This window comes from Musa acuminata, chromosome BXJ2-4 (genome assembly GCF_036884655.1).
Source record: "Musa acuminata AAA Group cultivar baxijiao chromosome BXJ2-4, Cavendish_Baxijiao_AAA, whole genome shotgun sequence".
Classification (NCBI taxonomy): domain Eukaryota; kingdom Viridiplantae; phylum Streptophyta; class Magnoliopsida; order Zingiberales; family Musaceae; genus Musa; species Musa acuminata.
Window position 1 is genome coordinate 30,155,603 of NC_088341.1, and position 17,489 is coordinate 30,173,091.

Below are 17,489 nucleotides of genomic sequence, written 5' to 3' on the forward strand. Positions count from 1 at the left end.
GTTTAGGAAAAATATATAAATCATAATGAGTTGAAGTTGACTATCAAAGCAATGAAGACTATTTAGTTTGTTGCTTTGTCTTATCCACATTGTGGATTAGATTATTTGCATGATTATTTAGGCACTTACTATAATTGTTTATATTTAAATATTAATAGAGTGAAAAAATGAACCAAATTAGAAAAATGGTCATTGACTTACATGACGGTCATTTATAATAGACAAATTACCCCAACCTTCTCAATCTATGGATCAAGTTGGTGAGTGTGGTAGAACTAGTAAAGGGCAACAATTATTATTGCAAAGGCAAAAGATACAAGGGATTGAGATACTCTAACTTCGAGCTTGATATTTATCTAATCACTTCTTTTGAGTTTGGTGATAGATGTACAGTTTTAGATTTTCCAATTCTATCAATTTTTGCTAAACAAATTTTAGTGCTAGGATGTATCTTGGACGAAACTCATTCGAGTATAACCGTCGAATCCATTGAGGCCCAAACATGTGTTGATGATTGGACCAAACCGGAGCAAAGGAGGTATTTGATATATCAAACGAAGGAACAATTGGAACATGAATGAGATAAGAGGCTACTTAATTTATGTATACAAAACTACGTGCGCTTTGATGAAAATTAAAAATTAAGAATTAAACATTAATGGAAACAAAATTAAAATTAAAAAATAACGATTCCTCAATCGAAACTAGAATTGCCTAGAACCATTATGGTTCAGGTTCCATTTTCAATGGGACCTAAACCGATGATTCCGGAACCATGATCAGGCCTACCCAACAGCCAACCTGTGACAACCTCGAAAGTTAGACCCAAGTTAATTCCCAAACCCCTAGGTGTCAAACAACTAAATCTGACTTATCACCTTCCAATTTGACACAAATTATATTAGCCATAAGCATCTCTCTCATTCTGCTATAGTTGCATCAATTGACAGAAGAAAAAAACTTAGTGAATCAGGACAACACAACCAATTAAGTCAATGCTAAAATCATGATCGAGAAATCCATAATCTTTTTGGCAGTACAAAGAGAAAAGATACAGCAAAAATATTAAAAAGAGTAAATCTAGAGTACCTGAATAGCAATGAAAGAATACATTGTGTGATTCAGTTTCCAATGTCCAAGTTCATGGGCAATAACTGCAACTACTTCCTCCTCATTTTTGCACTGTAGATGTACCAGAGATGATGAGACTCGGCATTTCACACTATCAACTCATCAATAAAGAAATATATGTAGCCATGCATCAAAAAGTTATATCAAGAGAGTGAGGTTCAGATACAACTTATACATAGCAGAGAGAATAACTGTTAAATTAATTGTAGCACTCTGCAACATTACTACAAAATAAGGTTTCCAACTAACTGGGAACACAAACCATACAATTCAAAGCAACGGCTAACTGCTTTGGGTCAACATGAGGCCAAGATTTGAATGAAAGTGTAATACCTCAGTCCCCAATCTGATTACTCCTGCATCTGCTATGGGCAATGCTTTTCTAGTGTATGAGTTACAACCAACCAACCCCCAATGTGTGTTCTCCTTTTTTAGGGTATAGTTATGTGATTTCGGGCTCAAGATGTATCAAATGTGGTATCAAAATAACAACCACTCGTGATACATAACACATTAGGGACCATTGTGGATTTTGGTGAATCTCTAATCTGACAAAGTTGCATGGTGGGTTATAGAATCTCCAGGGGGTTCATCGTACCATAATAATAATATACTGCTCGATACGAGCGATACATACCAATCTATTAGGGGATAGGTACATAGACCACCCTGCACCATATAGTATGTATCACACGAGCGATACATACTAAAAGGCTTTGTATTGCCCGATACAAGCCTATACCGTTCGGTAACAGTCGAAATCCAACCATTACCGACTTATACCAATTGATAACAATCAAATTTCAACCGTTACCGACAAATGGCTCAAATTTGACCCTTTCCAATGGTTAGCTCCATTTGAAAGGGTTTTTTAACCCTTTCCTTCTCCTCTTTCACCCCCTTTCACTCTCTCAATCTCTTTCTCACTCACTTATTTCTCTCATTCTCACATTTGCACTCTTAAAACTTATTTAAGCTACGATTTATGGATTAGATCAAGCTTGGGAGGCTAATTAGGGTGAATTAATACATAAGTTAGATGAAGAACTATCTATTCAAAGGTATATTTATAACTTCTTAATCGCATTTAGCAACCCGCTCGGTCCAAAGACATGACAGCGACATGGACAGTAGTTCCTCAACCAACAATGGCGATGATGATCGGGAGTCGATAGTCCCGTCTACACAATTTAAGGGTGGTGCATGGATCGAGAAGTAGTCTTTTACGCAGCCACCCAAGATTCAAACCGTGGAGCTGGATGTGATAGTTAGTAATTCTTCTCCTAGTAGCGATGATAGTTGGTTATTCTTTTTCGAACAGTAGTACGATGATCGATCTTATGATACGAAGCAACAGATCAGTGACGAAAGCATAATTCCGACATTCTCCATGTTCTGCACAGATACATGCCACAATTGTACTTGCCTCAGGAGATGCCTCGAACACATGTGGTTCATGACAATCAAACTACGACCATCACCACATTGATGCACCAATAGCATACGATGTATCAGTATACTATGTCCTGGGATTAATTTCAAGATGGGTCCGACAAACATATCAAATTGAGATACAGATACATAGAATCGAGAATCCCAATCCACCACCCGTGGAGTCCCATCGTTCTTTTCTTTTTTGTGGTAAAACCAGGTATATCCATCAATCGATTACTTGATTCATTTGAATCTTAAAGTTCAAGTTGTTTGACAAATAATCTAAAAATTCAAATCATTTCTCTGTAGATAATTCAATAGTAACGAATGGATAGTTCAAGGCGTACCAAAAAGCTACTCCTCAAAGCTCAAAAAGAAATATGTGCAACTATTATTTCCTAATTTAGATTATTTTTGCTAAAATTATACTAAATTTATATTTATTTCTAACCTAAAAACCCTAATCTAATTGTTTTCTTCTTTTATGAATTTTTAGAGTTATTTTCGATCATTTTTCCATACCGTTAGTATGCCCCGCCGTACTAACACACGATATGTTAGCATGGAGCAAAACGTATCGTACCATCGACCAATTGGTACATCAATAAGGCGAATCTTACTCTAGACCCTGTATTACCTGCAGAGTCTTAGACTTTCTATAACGTGTCTAACTTAACAAGGATATCAAGAATTTAAGTCGGAGAGATAGTAATACCTAATCTCTAATCTGGCTGGTCTCATATAAGTTCTTAGGTAAGCTTTAACTAGAACATGAGCTACAATCCAATCTAACCAGGTTGTTGGGAATTTAAGTGGGACATTGTCGTACCTAGATCTTCAATATAATCAATCCCACGTCATTTCTTAGCTAGGCTTGGACTAGTACATGAGTCAAAATCGACCCTCATCTTGTAAATACTCCTTTTTTAGGGCATAGCCAACATCATTTTGGGCTCAGATTAATAACAACAAATATGGGAAAGTAATGATTTAAATAGGCGCTCAGGAGCTCGCCTAAACGCTCGGGCGAGGCGAGGCGAGACGAGGCCCAAGCACCTCGTGTGTGGACCAGGTGGCACACTTCAATGAGGCATTGCCTGGGCGCTTGCCCGAACCCAGGCACTAGGCGCTTCAGGCGAGCACCCGGTTCAATTAAGCGAACCAAACCGATTTTAGTCTGATTCGATTCGTAGTTTCTTACCTAAAAATCCACGCTTCACACTCGTACAACCTCAAGGAACCCTAGCGCTACTTCTGCCTCCACCATCGATGCTTTCTGCCATTGCCTCTGCCGCAAACGTACCAGACCAAGCCTTCCTCTGTTGTCGACGGACGAGTCTGACGACCCTCGTAGCTTCCTTATACTGTCACTTCCTTCCACCATCGAAGGAGAGGACCGCAGGTTCCTCCGCGACAGACGGACGCCCTCTGGAGCTTCCGTCACTGCCGCTACTACTATCTGCAGCTTCCGCCGTTGTCGCTGCTGCTGTCCGTAGCTTCTGTCGTTACCACTGCTGCTATCTGCAGCTTCCCTCGTTGCCGTTGTTGCTGTCCACAACTTCCACCACTGTCGTTCACAGCGCTGCCGCAACTATCTTAAACTAATCCTTCGCCACTGCTACTTTCACCCTCTATTACCATTAACATTCCCCCCCCCCCCCCCCCCTCTCTAACTTTAAGTAATATACTATTACAGTATAATTTTAATTTAATATCATATTTTTATTTAAATAATTATATTTTTAATTATATTATATATTTTTTACATTTTAATATTTTAGAGATTTTTTTTCTCCCCCTATAACTTTAAGTAATATACCGTTAACAGTATATTTTTAATTTAATATCATATTTTTATTTAAATAATTATATTTTAATATTTCAGAGTGCCTCGAGCGTTTTGGGACCTTGGCACCTTTTGACGCCTAGTGCTTTGATCACTGTGAAAAAACATACCCTTTGAAAGTTGGATAAAGAAAGGAGCCTACAAATCTAACGGTTCCTAGTAAACACAAGGCATGGTAAATGAAGTTGACACATCAAGAAATAATTTCAACAGCAAAGTGGAATTCACTAAGAGGTCAAAAGATGCCAAGTGTTTGTGTACTTCCAATCAAACTACTGAAAAAATGTCATGACATTTAAGTGTTTCCACTTAACCTTTCACACAGGAAACAAACAATGGTTTTACCAATAATGTCAACAAATACTTATCTTCAGAAGCTTCTCAAAATCAACATGTTCAGAAGACAAAAGAACGTCGCAGGATTTTCATGATAAACAAATTTGAATAAATTCTTGTATACAGCAGCATAGCACAAAACTAAGATAATGAGCACTTATAAGTTCTTGACAAACAATGTAACAATGTGATGTTTAGTTTGAACAGTTCTGATACAGAAAAGTTATATGTTCTGATACAGTATTGATGTGTTAGTACATGCCTAACAAAGGGAGGAAAAAAACATTTAGAAAAATATGTGGACAGTGGGTGGGATGTATGTGCAAATGAAGCTTATATGTTCTAAGCTAAGATGTGGGCAAAGTAATCCCAGACCTAAAAAACAAAAGGCTTTAGAATTTGTTCAGTTGCGGTAAGCAATCCAGACAAACTTTGCAGTGGCTTACGTTATCAAAGGAGCAAATTGAAGTTTGTCCCGTGTTCATTATAAAGGAACACTGTTTATTCCAGTACACCCATGAAGACAAATGTATCCTTAAAAAAGGCATATAACTCACTACATTCAAGAACATATAGACACCTGTTTACACTACAAATCCTTAGTCATTTCTCAATGGTTACCATGTAGCTCCTTTTGGAAACAGTATTATGTACATGGTCTTTTGATCATTTCTTAGTCACACCAAAGGATATTGGCAGCAGTAAAAGTGCACCAATTTTGTAATTAAACAAACATTAAACATTAAATCAGAGCAAACCTGCTGAATCAACGTGTCATAAAGAACAATGCGTTTGTTGTTGAAAAATCCATACATATATGCCTGTTGAGTAGAAAAAAACATAGACAACGGGTAACACAAATGTAATAAACTCACAAAATATATAGCAATGAGAAATCATTCAGGGAAATTGTTAATGACAATGTGATAAAATGATAAAACAGCAGTAATGACATTTAAATTTCTGAAACCACTTCTATTTCTGTTAATTATTCTAAGTTGTTCCAGATAAGCTCTGCAGCATAAAGAAGGCTTAATATAAACAAATGAGAAAACAAAAAAAAATCCAGAAAACGATATGACAATGAAATACATCATCCAAGGAGCACTATTGATTGGTGAGTAGATCTTATAACCTATAGGTTTCAGGTTGTTCATATACAGCACCAAATAAAAAAACAAAGTCAAACAGCAACTTCTAATGTAACATAATAACAACCTCTAATGTAACATAATAACTTGCAATTTGAAACTGTATGAAACATCAAATACTTCATGTGCCGGTTTCTTTTTGAATGCTGTGATAGTTTCTAGCTATTACTTTTATACATTCATGCACTTTTATGAACATTATATCTCTATTGATCAAGTGAATACCTCAGATGTTGGAAAGAAGGCCCTATTATATAGGCAAAATTCATGTGTCCCCTTTTATTGAAGAAAATGAGACAGCATTAAGGAAAGGTTAACTTGTTCCCAACACTGACCGAATCATTTAACAACATTGCTCAATCATAGAAGAGCTAAGTGTTAGTGCCCATCTAACAAATATGACCTAGGACACATTTCATGGCATTTATTCAGTCCCAGATTGCTTGAACAGAACGCTGAAAAGCTTGAAAACAGAACCACTTCGATATGTATTAAATTATCTAAACACATATTGGGAAACAGCACTAGATAGTATTGCTGCAAAAGCCACTATCTGGTTGTTCCTGCAATTTAATCAGACAATTAAATCTTGATATCTGGAACCCTTAGATGAAACTTAGCAACAATACCACAGCAAAAGAGAGCATAGAAGAATCTTACACAGGAATACATATGTTTTTAGCAGATTTATCTAACGACCCTCCTTATATAATTTGTTTATGCAGTAAAACGTAGCAATACTTTCCAGTAAATCACAGAATCAAAGAATTTACAGAGTTGATACTTGATAGAAAACTGGCAATTCTCAATTCTTGAGCTGCTATATATGGCTTTTCTGACTGATGCAAGTTGGTTGTCATCTTTTAAAGACAGGGCATCCAAATATTGCCAATGTACGGCTAGTGTTCAATCAAAGAAGAGCTAAATGTTATTGTCCATCTAACAAATATGACCTAGGGCACATTTCATGGCATTTATTTAGTCACAGATTGCTTGAACAGAAAGCTGAAAAGCTTAAAAACAGAACCACTTCCACAGGTATTAAATTATCTAAACACAGATATTGGGAAACAGCACTAGATAGTATTGCTGCAAAAGCCACTATCTGGGTGTTCCTGCAATTTAATCAGACAATTAAATCTTGATATCTGGTACCCTTGGATGAAACTTAGCAACAATACCACAGCAAAAAAGAGCATAGAAGAATCTTACACAGGAATGGATATTTTTTTAGCTAACTATCCTCCTTATATAATTTGCTTATGCAGTAAAACCTAGCAATACTTTCCAGTAAATCACAGAATGGACGAATTTACAGAGTTGATAATTGATAGAAAACTGGCAATTCTTGAGCTGCTATATATGGCTTTTCTGACTAATGCAAGTTGGTTGTCATCTTTTAAAGACATGACATCAAAATATTGCCAATGTACAGCTAGTGCGCATAAAAGCATTAAGCACCATAACCACTTCCCACCAAAAAATTTCTTCATTGTACAAAATGCATGACTAATTACCATACAAATACTAATAAATATTTCCCTTAATCTATCACCATTGTAAAACACAAAACAACATATTGATCAAGCCTAGGAATAACAGAACCTATATAAGATACCAAAGTTCCGATGTTACGGAATGATAAATTTTCCACCATTGGAATCAATGTGTCTGTCTTTCACAATGAAAGAGTTCATCTCGAACGATACATATCTGAGTTAGGCATGTACTAACATCAATACTGCCCATCTTTGAAGATCAAATGAGAATCAATCAAAATTCGTTGTGTCACAATGATTAGGTTTAGTCTTCACACAGCTTCTTTTATTCAATCAATGATTATTGTTATAATAAGAATAAGCAGCAGAAATATTGACATTTAGAGTGACGTAGCTGAATAATTTTATCGATGAACAAGATAAAAAGAATGCCAGGAGTTCAAACTTCTAAAACATAAGAGAGGATTGCTCACATTGCTATGGCTTGACCTCGTAGATCCATCAACAACAAAAAGTTTCTTTAGAGGGAACTTCAGTGAGGCTGCAAGCTTCTCTATTTTCTTCCTGAGCTCTCCATCAGGAAGCTGTTCCAGATTATTGCATAAAGTAATGGAAAATATTATGTAGTGAACTAAAGAGTATGGAATCCAAAAACTTTTGCACAACATCACATCAATTTAAATACTAGGAAAGAGAAAGGCCCCCCAGAGATGAACATGTCAATTCTGATTGGTGGATGAAAAGGCGAGAACTTTTCTGCACTTATGCTTTTTCATCCACCCAGTGCAACCAGATCATCATGTCATGCCATCTCTGAGGCTTCTTGGACCTTTTATAAGAAATACCAAATGAAACTAGGCACAAAGTAATCAATATAGCGACAAACAAGCCACTGATTTTACAACAAAATACTCACAGGAGTGAACTTATTGAACAGAGGAGCTATGAGAATGGGATATAGTGTCATCATGACAAGGGAGAGAACAAACATAAAAGCCCAAAGATATATAGCCAGATATGGACCTCCTTTCTGCAGCAATACAGATGAATGTAACTCAATCAAATACAGGTAAGCATGAGCAAAAATCTGACAAATGAAAAGGTTTTAACCTGAACTATGAAAATAATTGCAGACACAATTGGGGGGCCAAGTAAGATGGAGAGGCAAATTCCCTTAAACATGTCCCTGAAAAATAGCCATATTGTTTGCTGCAGAAGAGTATTTAGAACTAGGTTATTTCCATTAGCATGTAAGTTTTGAGTAAGTCAGGATATCAATAAGCATCCAGCTAAAAAGGTAAGAAAAGCCAATTGAATGTGGACAAACTTTGTTAAATCCATGGCGAGCCTCGATCACGAATGTAGAATAAAGAGAAAATGGCAAGTCCGTTATCTGCATGATGACAAGTCCATCAGAGTTAGAATTTTTTGGTAATAAAAGCTGGCTTTATACACACAAAAGTTAATCCCCTAAACAATAGCAATTTTAGGAATAGTATAATAGTAAATAAAAACAGGCAGTTTAAATTTGATATCATGTCAAAAGTCGAAGCCAATTAAGTTTTAATATATACAGCAAACAGAGAGAAATGTCTATTATACTATTACTAAGAGAGAAGTTAAGAGAGAACTTTTGATATCATGTCAAAAGTTACGAGAGAAGTTTGCTGGTACATATTTTCCACTAGTCCTAGTTGGAGACAAAGCAAACTCTGCAACATGCTATGATGACGTTGGTGACATCCAGCAAACTAATTGTTTCCGAGATATGTCTAACATATAAGCCATTGAAACCAATGACCAATGTCATTCAACCCATACCTACATGAACCTAAACAAAAATAAATAAATATGAATCCAGGGAAACATATTAAGAAGTCAACTAGTGTTCTCTATACCTGTGACCAAATCATAACACCAGCTAGAAATGACAGTGTATGAATAATTTCATTTTCTGCATCTAGGCCCAAGTATGCCACCAAGTTTCCAGACAACTGCAGTGAAGATTGTAATGTAAATGAGTCACATATAAGAGAATAGAGATGTATAAGAAACTAAGACTGCTACTTTACCTTCCAAAACCAAGGTAATAAGCCAAAATACAGAATTGCAGTGTCCATCAGTATGGTCACAGCTTCATGAATGAAGTGAAAGTAGCTAAAAGAAATAAGCAGACAAAACAAATTTAATCAGAAGATACAAAAGATCTAGCTAACACCTGAAAATTTTTCACATACAAGAAATTTGAGTTTTAAATTATGGACAATGCCATAATACTGAAATACATGCAAGTGAACAATGTCCATCAGTTATCAAAATAATCAGTTTACTAGGGAATAGACCTTTTATCAATGCTATAAGCTCGAGCTTTTTCAAATTTTTCTCGACTAATTACCCCTTCCAGTGGCTTAGGCAAGTTGGGTAGCTTCAGAGCCGCATGTTGCCGAATGTCTAAGTATGTTTCGAACAAGTACATGAAGATCATAAAGCCTGCAATAAATGATGCCATCAATCCTCCAATTTAAAGATTAGATTGAAACTTCTTCAGAAGTAACTAAAAGACCACCATCCTTACTAGAATATTGGGCAAATACTTAAATACAAAATTATAAATAATAAACTACCTGCTTCAGTTATCAAGAATTTCCATCATACAGGAAAACAAAGATCCAGAACAAACATAAATGACCTTGAATACCTCAATTTTCCTCCCAGAGAACATCCTGCACTGCTGGTTCTTTTGCAAATCATCAATTTCTCATGATCAAAAAGATATCTTACTGCTAACCACCTCAGTGCTACCTCTTTCTGATCATGCGATAATCATGTAAATAGACTCCTAGGTCAGTTTCTCTAGTGGCATAATTTTTTCACCTAACTTTCAAAGAATCTTTTTCTTTGTTCACTATTGACGAATCCGGAGCTCACCTTCGTTTTACTGACGCAAAAGAAAATGAAGCAAAACCAAAAAGACACTCAAAGAACTGATACCGCTTGTATACCAAACCCAGGAAACGAATGTTGATGATGAGAGGTGATAAGCAGCAAAAAGAATTGAACGATTACAAGATTCTTGATATGGGTAATCTCTGAGATTATTAGGGAGTGCCTCTTTTAGTCCCCGCTCAACCCTAAATTCACAAAACATCACAGCAGAAAAACAAGAAGAAGAAGACAAACCCCAAACCATCAAGAGCACGAGGCCACCCATGAAACGATGGATCAACAACACAAACTTACGGCATTACGAACCAGACAAACCAAACGGATGTTGTCACCAGAACAAGAAACGATTTCAATAAAAGAATAAAAGAAACGAAAAGCAAAACGAATTCACCATTTTCGCAACCAAAAGAATTCAAGAAACGAGGAAGCAAGAACTTCGTGGTTACGAGATCAGGGCGAGAAACAAAGAATCAGAAGCCAAAGGAACCAAAGCAAAACCCCTCGCAAGATCAACAGAGACATAGAAGGAATTCACCCAATACCGCTTCGAGGTAAGCGAACGCCATCCGAGAAGAAAACGAAGCAAAAGAAACAGCCACACTTACCAACATCACCGACCAAACAAACCAAATTGGATGCCGTCACCAGAAGAACAAACAAATACAACAAAATAACAAAAGAAAAGGGAAAAAACGAATTCACCATTTCCGCAACCAAAAGAACTCAAGAAACGGAAACAATAACTTCGTGATCACGAGATCAAGGCCAAAAACAAAGAATAAGGCATGGGAACCCAAGGAACCGAAACAAAAACCCTCGCAAGACCAAGAAAGACGAGAGAAGGAACTCACCCAAGACCGCTTCCAGGTAAGGGAACGCCATCCGAGAAGCAAAACAGCACAAGCACGGGACGTCGCTGCTGCTACGAAGCAAATGCGTGAAGGTTAACGCACGAGAGGAGGAAGGGAGGAGGAGGTTAATTCGAGGGGAAGGAAAAAGGTTGGTCCTGACGCTCTAAGGGTTATAATCAGAAAAGAGCAAACCAGAGACCGTGCTCACCCAACTGTGAAGCGAGTGAGCCGCAATGATCGGACCGAGTGCCGGACTCGGGCATCACATCGTACGAGACGGGCTCGGATCATTGAGATAGCAGTGTCATCGAATCAGCCCACACGACTCTGATGGGCCGTATCAGGTTTCCACTTGGTTCTTTTGTGAATTGGCTGCGACCCGTACAATGATGTGGACTCGAATCTCCAAGCACGACTTGGTTCTTTTCTAGGGACCGATATACTCTGTGTTCACTAGTCATGTATATTATGAGAATATCTTGATTTTGAATAATCACAAAAATATTCTATTTTGATATAAGTAATTATAGACATTCTGTTATGCGAACATATCGAGCGAAAGAATCTACAAAGGACAAAAGCATGGAGAGACATTCGGCAAAATCCTTGTATGGTCAAACTGAGTACAGGATGAGATGAATAACTTAGTAACAAAAATTAGGAGAAAGAAACATCATAAACATTTAGGGAGACCTCCTTTTATAATATGAAAACAGTAACGTTCAAGCTCAATTTTTTATTATAGGTAATTATACAAAACATTTGATTTTGATATAAGATTTGATGATGACATGATAATTGAAATGATTAAACTTGTATCTCATTTATTTCCTTTCATCAATTAGGATGATGAAGCTGTTAGGATCTTAAAAATATTAAGAGGGGGAGGGGAGTGAATTAGTATTTTCGAAAAATTTTGGTTTGAAAGCTTATTCGATGAAACTCATATAAAAAAAGTAGTTAGTAATTAAATCAATTAGTAATAAAAATAAAAGGCGTAAAGGAAAATATAAATTAGATTTATAGTAGTTTGATCGTTTCGACCTATGTCCACTCTTTTTTCTTTTTTCCTCGAGGCTATCGGTTTTTACTATCGATCTTCTTTTCAATTGGTGAATATCAACTATTCTTGCTACAACCATTTCTCCTTTTCATAGACTCATGAGAGAACATTCATACTTTTCTTTTATAACAAGATCTTAGTCCTTCCTTAGAAAAACTTCTAAACTCAAGGATAAAGAGACTCAACGCTTTAAAAGAGTTTACACACTTAAAATCACAAAAAAAAATTTCATGCTTTTGCAAACAAACATTAAAGGGGTATTTATAGGTCTCAAATGATTTCAAAATGAAGTCAAAAATTCAAATCCAAGTTTTCAAGATACTGGTGGTACCATTGCCTATATTGGGTGAGACCACCGCTTGAAATAACCTAGAAGATTCTGTTTTGGCAGTACCACCGTTGACCCTAGTGGTACCACCATCAGATTTTTCGGAAAAGTATATTTCATACTTTCTAGCTCATAGGTGATGTCATCGCCTAGCCCAATCTCAAGTCACTGAATTGGCCTTCCAATAGGCCCAATTCAATCTTGATTCAGGCCCAATAGACTCCTAATCAAGTTGGCATAGTTACACTTAAAACCAACTCAATTAAATACTTAAACTACTTCGATCAAGACACAGTAATTAAAATCATGAAGCATGCATTGTCCAACGTATCATTAGTTCATCCAACACTTCGTCCGAACTTCTAGCACATCGCCCTTTTTTTAGATATATTGTATGATCCATCGGCATGTTGACCTCCTACAATATTTGATTTTTTTAGTGCAATATATGATTCTTTTGGCCCGATGCCCAAACTAATATTACGAAGTTCATCCCCTAGTACATCGATCAATCCTTCTACATGATGTTCAATCTTTGCTCTCTAGCTTAATGTCTAATTCTGCCTCAATGATTCAAGTTTTTTTTAATCGAAGTTTCTTCTAATAACTTATTTTAAATACTCATTAATTTATAATAATATCATAAATTGATTTCATCTTTTAAAATTCAAAATTCAACGGAAGCTATATCAAACTTCAATCTATCATTATAGTTAATTATGAATTTTTACCGTCCATCTAGAATGCCAATTAATTATGCGTTTGCTGCACAAGTCCTCCGAATTAGCAGCTGCTGCCAATTGGCATGCGGAGGTTTAGCGCAAATGTTTCCAGAGTAGCAGAATCTCATGTATTTAGCAAATGGCATGTGCTTCGTGTACGAGGACAAATGGAGACATTGATGACGGCATCTCTTATTCAGCATATTAATGGAAGCTCTCCTGGTCTTTCTTTTCCTGGTCTGCTCAGCCTTCGAAGGAGGCTTCTCGTGCCATTGACGTCTTCCAAAGAAAGAAGCTTCTGCTTCAGCTCGTTGCCAATTCCGACCTGCGGCCCACCTGCGTCGCCTCTCCACTCTCGTCCTCAGTCAAAGAAAAGATTAAAGTGGGAGAAGAGAGAGAGAGAGAGAGAGAGAGAAAAGTATTCTTAAGCCTTTGATTAATTCCAAGACAAAGTTGCCCAACCTATGCCAACTATAGATTGCTCTGTGAATCTTCCCTCGGATATTTCGTGCTTCATTGTCACTAAAACTAATCATATTTCGTGCTTCGATTTTCTGAGGATCAAATCTTTCAATTCCATGTGTTTCTTCCTCGGATTAATATTTTCAAGAAAATTATTTCAATTTCATAGTTTAAGCAGACTTATTTTGTTTTCATATTTCAATTTCAATTTCAATTTCATGTGATAACCCAATCAAATTAGTTTTCAGCAGACTTATTTTGTTAATGTGGGTGTAAAGACTTCATGCATGTGATGAATGCTTGTTTAAGATTTTGCAATTAATTTGTCATAAATTTATGGACACAAAGACAGAGAAAATGAGAAAATAATATATCAAAGAGACAAGTGAACGGCGGGTGATGGCTTCATTTCTAGAATAGCTTCATTTCTAGAATAGCTTTCCAGTGGTTGAGAGAACAAGAGATGATGGACTACCATTTTACCGAGTCGTGTTTTAGCCCTTCAAAGATGGTGGCTTCCCCCCCCCCCTTCATCTTCAAGGTTGTAGGGACATTTAGACAAGTCTTCTAACTGAAAACACACCCACAAGAAGAAATATAAGTCTACACCATATCCCTAAATCTCAAAGCATCTCATCTGACCAACTGTAGTGGATCCCTCTTCCTAGTGTTATTTTATTTGATCATGACGGAGACATCATTATTTTCAACCCTCACACATAACGAGAGCTTCTAGATCAGGTCTCATAGACTACCAGTCAATCTATCAGTGAAGCATCAATAAATAAATCCCCAACCAAAAGGAACATAATGCATACTGCAATCAACGAACACTTCGACATCCTATAAAGAGAGGAAGGTGACATGCACTCGAATTAAAAAGGCATCCTGAATAGGTAGTTCACCAAGCAATACACCCCTCTTCTTGAAAACCATGCTGAAGGCCAATTTAGGGGCTGTCAATCCAATCCAGGGAGCTCTTTGGTTTCCTGGCAAGAAGATGGATGGCTATGTGGCGGCTCCTCTGTCAGCAAGAGCACTTGAGATCGCCAGGAGCAGAGAACAACTCCTAGCCCTCCTGCGTGATCTCCCGGAGTCTGAGCACGAGCTCTCCCTCACCGACCTCGTCGAGGAAGGATCTGCTGCTGCTAGTTCACTTGTGAACGAGGACACATCTCGGCGCGAAGGAGAGCTGAGCAGGCGCACGGTGATTAAGGAAAGAAAGAAGAAGCGACACAGCAGAAGTAGCTTTGGCAGCAGCAGTGACGGTGTGCTTCTGAACTTCTACGTGCCGACATCCTTGGCACGAAGCATCACCACACCGAGGCCGATCGGTGGCGGGACTTTGGCCACTGCAACAACAGACTGCAACAAGAGGTAAGCAAGCAAGCTTGTGATTCTACGCATATATTGTTCTTCAAATCTTTTTGGTGAGTTTTGGCTACGCCACTTAGATCGACCAATTTCTCTAGAAATATTGATAATCATTTTAAGTCTTAATTTTCTCCTGATGTTTCCTTTTTCAGGAGTTTTGGATGTTGGTCCGCCTTTTGGGAGAGAGGGAAGAAATCGAGGAGCCAGGAGCTTCAAAAGAATGCGTTGAACAGGATCAGTCATAGCTTTTATTGACTTTCTGACAGTAAACTAAATCTTGTTGGGATCTTATTTGCCACCATTTGGTTGACTGGTAGGCTTGGAGTTAGTGTTTGTTGACATATGATGTTTTATCCCTTCTGGATGCTTTGCCCTTCTTTGACCTGAGCTGAAGAAAGATGATGCTTGATTCTTTGTGCACCTGCCAGAGAAAATATGTGCTCCTTAATTTACAATAGCCCAAGATTGAAGTCTAATTCTAATGCAGTTAACACAGAACTGCAAAGAAATCGAAGCAATGAGAAACTCATTAAATTTGTAGTTACCAAAGAAACTTAAAATTCTAAAACTGGGAACATGAAAAGTAAATTGCATGACTGTATTCAGAATTAAATCTATTGCAAGGTAATTAACTGTTAAAACAGGCAGTGCATGCATTCCAAGCATCTTTCCCTACATACAAATTAGACATGCCATGACTAATGCCATCTTACACACACACAGCTGCAAGGATTTTGATGGTTACCTCCAACAAAGCCTAGCAAGAAACAAAGGTTTGCACTAGTTTACAGTCTTTTCACAAAATAAAGAGAAAAAGGACCTCAACCCTAACCAGATGGTGATGCTCCAAGCCCTGTTTCTCTTCCCTGCCTTTTCAATTTCTGGAATATATTATAAAGTCTTCCCAATTTAATTCTCATGGACAATGCTGATTTTAGGGCTAGTAAGTAAATAGCATTGAGAAACTTGTTACCATTTAAAGAAACCATCCTACAGCAGCCCACTAAAAATCTTTAACGTATAACTAATATATACAACATACAACTATCCGACAGCGCGAATGGATTACATGCGCGCGTGCACACATACACACATACATATACATCTTAGGTCAAATTTTACGAATACAAATTTGTCCACTTGGTTCTGGATACCCATCTGGGATCATTTAAGAGAGATACTTACTGTCCTAAAATTTTCGATACTTCAAAATGGTAAATGATAGATCTCCTACAAGCCACAACCTGTTTCTATTCAAGCTCAAGTAAAATATACTCCACAACAAATTTCTCAAGTGATTGGTCTGAGGCTGCTCCAAGCCACCAGGAAGAATGCAATTCTTTGCAAGCTTGTTTTGGTTGGATTTGAATGAAATCAAATTCTTAAGACATCGTGCGTGTCATAAAAACTGAAAATGGAATATGACCTAAAGAATATAATTGTGGCCCTATGAGATAGCAAAACTTACTTTAGTAGTTGCGCCTCCAAGCTTAACTTTACCGAGACAAGGTAATAGTGAGCTCTGATATTATGATTAAAGCTCATTTTCAGAGGACTGAAGTTACATGCCTAATAGCATTGTAGAATTTAAGCATAAAATACATTTGTAAGGAAATGAAAGAAAGAAGGACAAAGACCACTTTATATCGAGTATGCTTTCCAATCTTTACTAATTACATAAGATTCATATAAATGTGAACATGGTTTATATCCTTAGCCAAGATGACAGTATATATCACATGTAATGCAAGACACACGACAATTCTCCATATAGTATTCTATCAATGAAAGCTTAAACATTGAGTATAGAATAAAGTATGTCATCTTATTTAATTAAATAAAATATATTATTATTCTAATTATGATTATCAATTAATTAAAAAATTATTTATAATAAGATTTTTTATGAAATAATTTTAATTGGAGAGATTCTCCTAATTAACCTTATGTTCTTGCTCATACAAAACTTCCTAGGTTATTGTCTACATATAACATAATAGAGATTATTGATTTGTTTCTCTTTAGTCCATATTTTATTATTTATTGTATTCTTATAAATGATAGAATGAGAGGAGAACGTGAGTTTAGTTCTCTTTGCATATTAGTATTGGTATGTTCAACAAATCAAACTATGAAATGCATTTATAAATCAAATAAAGGTATTCTGAATAACATTGCAAAATACACATCCAATCTTGATCTATTATTATTTGATTTCATGTTTTGGTATTAAATTTATTTCATATAATAACTTAATTATAATTTTATGCTTATAATTGGTATCAGAGCCCGTTGATTTAAAATCAAATACCTTATATAGTAAAAGTTTAGATATGTTTGTGTTAT

General features: G+C 36.6%; 2 protein-coding genes across 3 annotated transcripts in view; one reads left to right on the forward strand and one right to left on the reverse strand.

Annotated features, from left to right (window-relative positions):
* Window positions 1–11,359, reverse strand: part of LOC135610243 (CAAX prenyl protease 1 homolog) — a 30,350-nt gene extending 18,991 nt beyond the window's left edge. The window contains exons 1-10 of one of the 2 annotated variants that reach the window (XM_065104501.1): window positions 11,195–11,356; window positions 9,740–9,887; window positions 9,470–9,554; window positions 9,296–9,391; window positions 8,725–8,790; window positions 8,508–8,606; window positions 8,314–8,427; window positions 7,871–7,981; window positions 5,506–5,568; window positions 1,090–1,182 (exon numbers count right to left, since the gene is read on the reverse strand). In XM_065104501.1, coding sequence (XP_064960573.1) covers window positions 1,090–1,182; window positions 5,506–5,568; window positions 7,871–7,981; window positions 8,314–8,427; window positions 8,508–8,606; window positions 8,725–8,790; window positions 9,296–9,391; window positions 9,470–9,554; window positions 9,740–9,887; window positions 11,195–11,225 — 906 coding nt within the window. In that variant the 5' untranslated portion in view covers window positions 11,226–11,356. Of the gene's footprint in view, window positions 1–1,089; window positions 1,183–5,505; window positions 5,569–7,870; window positions 7,982–8,313; window positions 8,428–8,507; window positions 8,607–8,724; window positions 8,791–9,295; window positions 9,392–9,469; window positions 9,555–9,739; window positions 9,888–11,194 lie in introns of both variants that reach the window. The other variant, XM_065104502.1, reaches the window with a different exon arrangement.
* A 3,306-nt stretch (window positions 11,360–14,665) lies between these two features.
* LOC135609093 (uncharacterized) lies at window positions 14,666–15,525 on the forward strand. The gene is made up of 2 exons (XM_065102184.1): window positions 14,666–15,146; window positions 15,296–15,525. The coding sequence occupies exons 1-2, from the start codon at window positions 14,704–14,706 to the stop codon at window positions 15,396–15,398; spliced, it is 546 nt and encodes a 181-aa protein (XP_064958256.1). The 5' UTR covers window positions 14,666–14,703; the 3' UTR covers window positions 15,399–15,525.
* Window positions 15,526–17,489: the final 1,964 nt, after the last annotated feature.